The sequence below is a fragment of the Equus przewalskii genome, chromosome 31 (assembly GCF_037783145.1).
Source record: "Equus przewalskii isolate Varuska chromosome 31, EquPr2, whole genome shotgun sequence".
In the NCBI taxonomy this organism is placed as follows: Eukaryota; Metazoa; Chordata; class Mammalia; order Perissodactyla; family Equidae; genus Equus; species Equus przewalskii.
This window is the reverse complement of record NC_091861.1, coordinates 10,373,949-10,384,939: the sequence shown is the minus strand read 5'-3', so window position 1 is coordinate 10,384,939 and position 10,991 is coordinate 10,373,949. Positions and strand designations below refer to the sequence as shown.

At 42.4% G+C, this 10,991-nt stretch overlaps 1 protein-coding gene across 1 annotated transcript in view; it reads right to left on the bottom strand.

Annotated features, from left to right (window-relative positions):
• Window positions 1–993: 993 nt before the first annotated feature.
• Window positions 994–10,991, bottom strand: part of LOC103544648 (transport and Golgi organization protein 1 homolog) — a 35,584-nt gene continuing 25,586 nt past the window's right edge. Inside the window, 19 exon segments of the mRNA XM_070602003.1 lie at window positions 994–1,575; window positions 1,578–1,820; window positions 2,825–3,290; window positions 4,835–4,906; window positions 5,050–5,129; window positions 5,253–5,321; window positions 6,092–6,229; window positions 6,772–6,872; window positions 6,998–7,065; window positions 7,142–7,177; window positions 7,300–7,418; window positions 7,421–7,472; window positions 7,579–7,701; window positions 8,347–8,451; window positions 8,633–8,704; window positions 9,742–9,761; window positions 9,764–9,851; window positions 9,942–10,019; window positions 10,275–10,363. Of these exon segments, the coding sequence (XP_070458104.1) occupies window positions 1,514–1,575; window positions 1,578–1,820; window positions 2,825–3,290; window positions 4,835–4,906; window positions 5,050–5,129; window positions 5,253–5,321; window positions 6,092–6,229; window positions 6,772–6,872; window positions 6,998–7,065; window positions 7,142–7,177; window positions 7,300–7,418; window positions 7,421–7,472; window positions 7,579–7,701; window positions 8,347–8,451; window positions 8,633–8,704; window positions 9,742–9,761; window positions 9,764–9,851; window positions 9,942–10,019; window positions 10,275–10,363 (2,081 nt within the window). The 3' untranslated portion in view covers window positions 994–1,513.

Sequence of the window (10,991 nt, the reverse complement as noted above, 5' to 3'; positions counted from 1 at the left end):
TGATTCTAAAATTTATTTGGAAATGCAAAGGAACTTAAATAGCCAAAACAATTTTACAAGAGAACTGTCCGATTGCAAGACTTACTATAAAGCTACGGGAATCAAAAAAGTGTGGCATTATCCTAGGATAGCAATAGAGATCGATGGAACAGATTAGAGTCCAGAAATTGACATACATGGTCAACTGATTTCAACTCAAGGTGCCAAGGTAATTTGAAAGGGAAAGAAATGACATGGGAGCAACTGGATATGCATTCTAAGAAAAAATGAAACTTGACACCAGTCACAAAAATTAACTCAAAATGGAACACAGACCAAAACATGAAAGGCATAACTATAAAACTCTAAGAAGAAAACGTGAGAAGATATTTGAATCACTGGAATTGCCTAAGATTCCTTAGGCAGGAAACAAAAAGCACTAACCATAAAAGTAAAAATTAATAAAATGGTGTTCATCAAAATTTGTTCTTCAAAAGACAAGGTTAAGAAATTGACAGGCCAAGCCATAAACTGGAAGAAATTATTTGCAGTATATATCTGACAACAGACTTGTATCCAAAATATATGAAGACGTCTTAGACCTTAATATTTAGAAGGAAAACGCCAAGTTTAAAAAAGAGCAAAAGTGCACAGTGTATTAGTAGTGAGAAAAAAGGCTAAGGGAGATGAGCAAAGAATGCAAGAATGGTGAAAAGCAACAGAACACCAGGTCCAACAAATCCTGCTACTAATGGAAACGCATACTCAGGAAACCACCTCAACTAGGCAGTGAGAGTCACAAGCAAGCACATGAATGCCGTACAGATGGGCCCACTGGCTTTCAAGGAAAAGGAAGACGTCAGTTGTCGCATTCTGAGGTTGCCCCTCCTGTGTGGTGAGCAACAGGGCTGCTGCCAAGTCACCATCTCCAGTTCTGGGAGCCTGAGTTTGCATGTTTCCAACATGGCACCCGTCTCATGAGAAAAGAATCCAATGAAGCAAGAGACACGTGGGAAATATTAATAAGGAAATTTTTATGAAGTATTACTACAGAGAACCTCAGCAAGAGGGGAGAGAGTGGCGTGATCTTTTAGTAAACATTTTAATGTAACAGTCTTCATGACCAGATATTTTAAAAAATCAAGCTTATAAACACTGTTGCTCCGTATTCAACCAATGTGCACTAAAAATAGGATAAAGGGAAATACGTGTTCTTATAGCATTTCCACAGGAAATGTTATTTTTCATGACGCTCTAAATCATTTAGCAGTTACATATGCTACATTAATGAAACACAGGTATTCTTTATTGCACATTTCAAAGTTGTAAGAAGGTGCTAGATTCCGAGGTGGCATCTATTTAGGGGGGGAAAATGATATTTTTTAATTGATTGGCTCAAAAATGCACACTGCCAGGGCAGCTTAGTTCTAAAACCTTTGAAAATAAACTTTTGGATTTTGAAGCCAATAAAATCCTTTACTGTAACCCAAGAGTGCACGGTTCACCTTCTCTTGGACGAAGTGTCAGAGGTCCCTTAGGGGCTGTGTTTTAAGGCCGATGAGGAGTCCTGGCCACTGCTCTGCGAGTCAGACGGGGCTCATCTCGAGAGCCGGAAGGTGGTAAGTCTCTTGCAGCAGAAGGTGGATAATCCTGGGGGCCGTGGGTTGGGGGTGGTAATCGGGCACCAGGAATAAAGTATTCTCTCGGGACAAAATTGCCTGGAGGTGTAAAAGGTGCGTGTCCCGGTAAAAACTCTCGAGGGTCGACAGGCAGGTCCCCTTTTCCAGGTGGAACACCTGGTGCATATTCTCTTACGCCTAGTGGTGGGCATGGACCAGGACCTGGAAAAGTAAAACAGAAGTCATGTAAATACCTACAAACATATCTAAATTTAGAGGGTTCCAGGTATGTTCGTCTTTAATTGCTCACAACCCTAGAAGTCAGGTGGTGGCATCCCCACTGTGTAGATGACGCCACCTAAGGCTCGGCAAATTGAAGTTACAGGCCTGTGGCCAGCCCACCATGAAGCAACACAGGCAGGATTTAAACACGGCTCTACCAAGCTTGTGTTTTTTCTACTACACAGATTCGCCACCTTTATCTCTCAAGAGCTTGGTTTGTACTTGGAAGTACCATATGTCACACCAAGATGACAAATTATGAAGTAACACTTCATAATCACTACAACAAAGAAATTTTGATAAAGGCAATTCCATTATCTACTACTGTATCAAGTAAAAACTCATGCAGCAACTCAGCATGGAGCTAACATATGCCATCGAAATCAAGGTGCTTACCCTAATTACACCTAATTAAATTCAGCAACATTCACTAGGCAGCTATGAAATTCCACCTTCTCTTTAACACGTCCTTCCCAGTTAGTCCCAGCTTGGAGAGTGACGGCTTAATCCCTGCCTCTTTTACACTCTCCGACCCACTGCTTATGCTTCCATTATATGATTATAAGCTTTATGTTGTAGTGTGTATGCAGCTGTGTCCCACAGGACAATGTAAGCTCCTGGAGGCAGAAGAGGGACTGAGTTCTATCCACCCCAGGGCCTGGTACGTAGCCACAGATGCTCACTAAACATCTGCAGCAGTGTTTCTGGCTTTCTGTAATAGTCCCTTTCTCCTTGTCTACGGAGATACCTACTGTCCATCTCGGTATAGGGATGTTATGTGGCATCCCATGTGCCCCAAGAAACTTGAGGAAAAGTCAAAGTGTACCCAGCCAGCTTGACCCTTTCACCACACAGCCCTGTAACAGCCACTGTTAACATCTGACCAAGAAACAGAGAAGATGAGTACACTTTACAAGTCAGTTACCGCTGTTCTATACTCATACCGAATTGTGGACCAAGTGGCCGAGGTCCAAAGGGCCCGCAGAGCTGGGGAGGCGGTCCATACTGAATGGGCGGTGGAGGCCCGGAGAGTTGAGGCGGCAGTCCATACTGATTGGGCGGTGGAGGCCCGGAGAGTTGAGGCGGCGGTCCATACTGATTGGGCAGTGGAGGCCCAGACAGTTGAGGTGGCGGTCCATACTGACTGGGCGGTGGAGGCCCGGACAGTTGAGGCGGCGGTCCATACTGACTGGGCAGTGGAGGCCCGGAGAGTTGAGGCGGCAGTCCATACTGACTGCACGGTGGAGGCCCGGACAGTTGAGGCGGCAGTCCGTACTGCTTGGGCGGTGGAGGCCCGGAGAGTTGAGGCGGCAGTCCATAGCGAATGGGCGGTGGGAGAGGGCCTCCCACAGGGGAGCCCATGAAGGGCACCCCTGGGAAACGAGGGGGCCCTTTTGTAGCCATATTCACCTGCAGAGCAGAAGCAATTAAAGTTCTGAAGTACTCTGGTATGACAGACAAAAGCACCAACACCAGTAAAAGCTGAAACCCAGGGAAGCAGATGTCAGGCACTTGTCCAAACAGCAGAACCAGTGCAATGAAACTGCACTCCCATTTGTTCCCACTGACAGACAGCTCAGGCAGGTGAAAGGGTGGCACAGGAGTCAACAGTTTCACCGTAGTCATGTTGTTGCTTGTACATGCAAGTGGAAGGGAAAGCAGGACGACTGCAAGGGATATTAATGGGGGTGATTCCCGACTAAACCCATACCATACACATCGTAATCTATTTCCAGAGCAACCCTCCCTTCCCACATCTCCCCATCACCGCAGTAGCTCATTATTTCCATACTAAGAACAGAGAGAACGAAAGGGAATGAAAAACCCCTTCTCTCTACATGTAGTAATAGCTGACATTCCGACTACCTTCAATTTCCTTTCACATACTGCCGCTCATTCTCAGATCTCTAAATCTCTACGTCTGATGTCTTGTTTTACATATGAGGGAAGAGAGAGAAAATAGGAGATGATGTGGTGATGGTCACACAGCAGGTAACAGGCTGAGCTGGAGTTCAACATCCGGTCCGATCCACATCCATGCTCTTCCCGCCTCTGCCTCCCCCTCTAGCGAAGGCGGCTCGACTCTCAAATCTTCTACAGGGGTCTTGGGTCTTATCCAAGCTGCCCCTGGATAAAAAGATCTCTCAAGAGATGTGTACTCCTGGAGTCCTGCACTGAAACTTGGAAGTTTTTTCCAACAGAAACAATGTTGAATATGCAAGCGAGGCAGGCGCCGCTTTCTATCTACCTTCATTCACCAGTAGTACCGTACTGAACATTACAAGATACTGACTAATCCTTTCGTATGGGAACTGGGGTTGGAAATTCTAAATAATTAAAATCCACGTATTTTGATTTCAACATAGAGAAGCCCTGTGAGGTCTGATCAGAGGTCTTGCCAGCTGTAACTGCTATGCAAGTTACAAGAGAAGACACTTACATGAGCATGATTTAAGGCTACTGCTGGGAACTGGCCCAACTACAGATGGTCACTATTGGGTATTTCACCTCCAGCAAACATTCTCCAGTTACCAATCTGTAATTTCAGATTATTCAAAATAGGGTTTGCCTAGTATGGAGATATTCTTGAATAGCGAGCTTCCAAACAAACGTAGTAACGACGAGCCACGCACTGCATCACGGCTCACTCTGCCTTAGACCATCCAACTCTGAAACACACCGTGTCAAGCTGCAGCGGGGACTTTGCAGTTTGTGGTTCATTAGAAAAGCTGTCCTAAACAGGTTAATCACGTGACCAAAAGAGGCAAGAGCAGAACACGACCAACCAACCAACCAGTCAGACTTCAGCAAGCCAGCAACACTTCCAAGCCCAGGCAACAGTAAGATCAATACTGCCATGCAGTCTAAAGAAAGCGGATCCGGGCCATGCTCTTCACGTCTTTTCCAGAAACAGCCCGCGTGACCAGCTCAGCCCTGAGCCTCGAAGGACTTAGTGCTCCGGGAGGCTCAGCCAAAGATGTAATGCTGGGAACTGAAGGGCCTTCAGGCTCTTGGGGGACAGTTTGCTTTTTCAAAAAACAAATGAGAGAGTACAGATAGAACAGAACACACAAACAGGAGATGGACGAGGCAAAGAGAGGGTGTTGGAGAAAAAGTGACATGTTTCCTGAAATACCGAATTCCAATCCAAAATGACTGCAGAATTTACCTTGCCCTCCTCCGCCACCTTGGCAGGGGAAGAGCTTCTCGAGCCGCTGTTCATCGTGGGAGCTGCGCCAGATCCTGCATCTGCCAAAGGCCAGAGAGCTGACTGAGACTCGTTCTGACTGAAATACTCTTTCAGGAAGAACGAGAAATCCTGTCCCCCTTCCTCCACGACCTCAGACTCTGTGAGCACACTCAGGTCCTTACCAGGGGCAGAGGGTTTTCCAGATGCCTCAGACGACCATCGAGGATGAGGGAGAGGCCCGTCCATTGACCCTTGAGAAAGAAAGAAGAGAGCCCTTGCATGGATTTTTCAGAAGAAACAGAACACCTGTGGACAGGTCAGGGTTCGACTCTACCTCGAAAGCAACATTAAAAATGGGTCTCCCAGTACACATGAGGGGAAATCACAATTCCTGCACAGACTCCAAGAATTAGAGAAGAGCTGCCGTGGACTGAGAGAACAGCAATAAAGCCCCACGTTAATAAAGCTGCTCGGGCGCTCCAAGCTACAGGCTGGACACAGCTGCACAGGGCGAGCTTCTTCAGCCCACATGTACACTGACTTTCATGTGTGATCAAGTACTACAGACATTCATGATGAGAAATAGACTTACAGCATCTCATATTATAATGAGGAGAAACTGATGTATGCTGCATAAATTATAAAGTCTTAAGGCTACTTTTCAATATTTAAGAGAGAAACTCATAGAAATTTAAGGATAAAGGCTTATACTTCACAGTAAAAAGTTCAAAAGAAGCAAAACCAATAATAATAAATAATATTTATATATACGTACTTATATATGAATATATTTTATTTATATATGTATAAAGTAATATTAATAATACTAAATAAATAAATGCTTTCTGTTCTAAAGCAGATCTCACAGTAGACTATTTATTCTCCAAGATAAATTAAGACATTTTCTTCTCTATAAAGGACAGACCCAAATTCTAAAATGTTGTTTACATTAGAATTCTCAAATAAAAGGGGAAAAAAACTCTTGAAATAGTTTATTGCAAGGTCCCACGTGAATGCTCACCAAATTCACTTCTAGGCATCTCTCTTCGACCGAGCGTGGCAGAGAGAGGTCGCGCGGGTGGGTCTGCTGTCAGTGGAGGGGATCACTCTCCACCACTCACAGGAGACGGGCCATAAGAGCCATTCTGGCTCAGAGGACCTGGGGACCACAGGGAACCATTACCACCTGAAGGCAATCTTTGCTTTCTGAAGTTCCTGGGATTATTTCTAGGGCATTATAACCATTAAACACAGAAATAAAAAGTAATTTATAGGGGCCGGCCCCGTGGCCAAGTGGTTAAGTTCACGTGCTCCGCTTCAGTGGCCCAGGGTTTCGCCAGTTCGGATCCTGGGTGCGGACATGGCACCAGTCATCAAGCCATGCTTAGGTGGCATCCCACATGCCACAAGTAGAAGGACCCACAACTAAAATATACAACTATGTACCAGGGAGCTTTGGGGATAAAAAGTTGACTGCTGCCCTTTAAAAATGCTCCCCAGGACCAGCCCCATGGCACAGTGGCTAAGTTCGCGCACTCTGCTTCGCTGGCCCAGGGTTTGCCGGTTCGGATCCCAGGTGCGGACCTACACACTGCTCATCAAACCATGCTGTGGCAGGCGTCCCACATAGAAAATAGAGGAGGATGGGCATGGACGTTAGCTCAGGGTTAACCTTCCTCAAAAAAAAAAAGTGCTGCCTACCTCTCCGTGGAGCATTTTGCATGTTGGGTCTTCCTGGCATTGGTTTTACAATCACAGGTTCTTCCTGCAGCATGGCCATCTTTTGGGTCATTTCCAATAATCTTGAATATAGAGAAAGAATAGACTTAAATATGAAACAGAAAATCAATTCCTTATTAGATCCCACACAGCACAGCCTTAAAAAACTTCCAAATACACTGGAAAAACAAGTATCAAAATCCCATACTTGTGTCGCAAGTTAGAAGATTCTCCTTTCTCTTCAGCTATAGCTCTTTCTGCAGCACGAGCTTTGAGCTATTGGAGGAAAAAATACCAAATTCAGTTGTGGTAGACTATGCACAAAATAAACGAAAGGAAAAAAAAATCTTACCCAGTTATCATGCGCTCTCTTCTCATGCACAGCGAGCTGAAAAAGAGAACACATAAAAAAATATGTTTAGGGATTCATTACAATAGCCATTTAATATTATAATCGTCTGTATTAAGATGCCAAAGAATTCTGCAGCTGTAGGGCAGTATAATTATTACCTGGTTTTTAAATGAGCGCTCGGTTTTCTGTAATTGATCCTCCATTTCTTCAATTCTCCGCCTAAGAATAACACTTGATTTTATCAACCAAAGCTCATTTCCTCCTTTATTTTGACCCCAGGTTCAGATTCACAATCTATCCGATCCAAGTGTGTCATGCAATTAACCAAAGCCTAGAAAAGAAGCAAAATGGTATTAGAAAGAGCCTCTCAACGTTAATTAAGCAGATTTCTTGAGAATTCATGAGAATTAAGCCTGTATTCAAGAGAATGAACTTACATCAACCGTATCATCTTTGTGAGTGACAGCCATTTCCAAATCTTTCTGAGACTTCTCAGATGACTGGATTTGCTCACTGAGTTCAGCATGCAATTTACTCCAGTCTTTGATTTCCTGCTGCAACTGAAAAGTTAAAACACATGAATTTCCAAAGGTTAGGGCTTTCACACTGGAGACATCAGGACCACATGAACGAGACAGGGGAGCAGGGAGCCATGATCCTCTCTGGCCTGTCACCATGGCCTTGGTTAAGGCAGAGGGGAGAGGCTCCAACCCTCAAAACTGCAGCGAGAACCTAAGAGCTGTCAGGGAAGCTGAACCAGCCTACTGCATCCTTCAGAAAATGATACCCTACTCAAAGAATCCACTTCCAGGAGGAACAGAAGGGCACGTCTCACTATCTGCCAAGTCCAGACTCCAGAGCACGTAATGCTCCCTTGGTCAGTGAGGCATTAACTGCTCAACGGAGAGTCATAAAGACCTAATTCTTTGGTCTAAGAAGCAAATCCATTGCCCACTTGAGGCTATTCAAGTTACTAAACAACACTCTGATAGCTACAGGAAATTGTACAGAAGAGCAGAAATCCAGAACAGATGGAGAATGTATACATGCAATTTAGGGAGCGTGGTTTAAACTTTGCGTACCTAAGAATAGAATCCTGCATACATATTTCATTTCCTTAAAAACAGATCTGAGAAAAGACACTCAAGAGATGATGATACTCAGTTCTCTAGTTTACATAATCTATGACGTTGACTTTTCTTTACCTGCTCTTTCTTCTTCTTAAGTTTAGCATTTTCTTCCTGAACCCGAAGGCATTCAGACCTCACTTTCTCTTCACTGAGTTTAGCTTCATTAAGAGCAATCTGAACCTAATGCAAAACACTCCTATTAGTGAATTAACTCCAAAGAAACACAAAAAAAGTTACACTTTCCCAATTAGACATCATATATTTTTCATTTTTTGCATATTCTAGCACACATCAAATGTGTGCTCCTCAACAAAACTAAGACATTGTATTAATATTCTGCAGGAACCATGGGCCACTTTACCTCAGAAAATTCTGAAGCATTCAGTGAAATAACATCCTTTAACTTCTCTATACATTTCTTGCTTTCCGATATCTGTCATGTGGAAAAAGGACATAAAAATGTATTAGGATTTCAGCAGAAACACTGGGATATATGCCAAAAAGAAGAAACATTAACAAAACATATCCCAGAGCCATCCTCTACATATCAGGTAAAAGCAGGTATCTAGTTTTAGCCTAAGGAAAACAGTCAAGAATATAAAGGAAATGAGGAAAGAAGAAAATAATTGGAGGCATAACTATTGCATGCCACCTACAACCCTCTTGGCTATGAGATAACGTGGTAGATGACCAGACAAAAAGGTGAAAGCAAAGAACATGAAAATAACTTTCAAGTAAACCAGTTCAAATCCATGGTTTTCCCTAGTGGTAGAAGGAAAAAAAAAAACCCAAATCACTGTAAAATCTCTTTTGCCTGAACTAAAAATGGTGGGAGGTGAGGGAGAATACACAAATCTCACGTATAGAAGAATTCCAAAGAATTTATGAAGATACTGCCTCCGCAAGGAGGAGGAACGGACTCTTACCTCTTTAACTGTGGGTCGTGTACAGTCACTTCCTTCCAAAGAGGACAGTGTGCAAAGGTGGAAAACGGGTCATTTTACAGTTGAGAAACCTGGCAAATGCTACCTCACCAGGTGATCAAGCCTAACCGGGTGTGTGACATATGGGAATCCTCTCTCCTCTCGCTGCAACTTTTATGTAATTCTAAACTGTTCTGAAATTAAAAGTTCATGGAGGAAAAAAAAACACGCAGAACAAAACAAAACAAAGCACTAGAACTGTTCGGCTCGGGTTGTTTCTCAGCCATTCTGTGTGTTTCGGAGGGCAGAACAAAGTAATTTGAAAATTACCCAGGGCTGAGGACAAAAATACTTCCTAGGACCATTAAAATAATAACTTGCTGGATTAGCATTTAAAATTCCATAAAAATGGACAAAAGGAGGTTCAACTTCCCTGACTCCCAAGCCTGCTCTAGTTAGGGCATGGGAGATGCAGAGTTCAACCCATCCAGTCTTGAAAACAGTGGGCAAGCCAAATTACAGTAACACTTAGCAGCAAAACTCTTACCAAGTCCTGATTTTTGGCAATCTTTCTCTCTCAGATTCTAACATAACATGCAGATTTTCAGCTGTCTCATCCAGAATTCTATTAGTTTCTTCGAGGTTCTTGATTTTATCCTATTAAAAAATATATATTAAGATTATTCATAATTACTCATCATTTTTTTTTGTTTTTAGAATGTAATATCAAAGAGAAGGGATTTTTACCTTAAATTTAATGGCTTCATCTGAGAGAATCATATTTTGTCTCTTGGTTTCTTGAATACGCTTCTTTGATTCCTTGATCTATATAAAAATTAAAGCATTTGGAATTCAAAAATATAAATTAAAGTCTATCAAAACTTTGTCTCCAGGTAGGTGACCCTTTAGGGAAAAATGTAGTTCTTCACACATATGACGATTGCTTCAGATGTGGATGGTTTGTAGGTAATAATGAAATTTAAAAATATGATTTCAAAATGCCGTAATAACTGAACTAAAGACAAGAAGAAATAATTCAAGCTGGAACCACAGGGGAAAAAACTAAAAGAATAATTATACCTTCTGTTCATAATTTGACAATTTTTGTACAAGTTCTGCATTTTCTTCGGTGATAGTCTTCAACTTCTCAGCAATTTGCTGTTCAGTGACTAAAAAGGGGGGAAATCCAGAAGATTATTAGGATCACTAATGAAACTGAATTACCCAATGTATTAGCAGCAAAGACATGCTATCTGGCACTGTGAGGGAAAGGAAGTTCTTAGCATAACTATCATGCATTTAAAAAGCAATCTGGAGTTAATAGCTAATAAGGGTGTAAAAATATTAAAATTTAAAAAAAATATAATAAGAACCCTTATTTCAACAAGATTCCAATTTAAATTTATTTCAAAGACAGCAAATACAGTAAAATATTTTTGCTCCATTCCTTTCCCTCTTGCAGCAGTTTTCTTCTCAGAAAATGTGATCATTTCAAGGATATGTCATTTGCAAAGACAGACAGAAAACACAAGCATATTGATTTACATCTCTGTTCCTCAAATTACCTCCTTAAATAAGTATACACTACACTAATTAAACTATCAGCACAGGAACACTGTTCCCATGTAATAAACCTGCGTTACGTCAACATTCAAAGCCCGTCTGCCCAAAATTAAACTAGTCATCTTCTTCCTACTCCCACAATTTGTTCTACCTCGTCTCCTATCTCAGCTGGCAGCATCACCATGTACTCTGTCATCCCAGCTAATAACCTAGGATAGGTAAACCTTCTGGAGT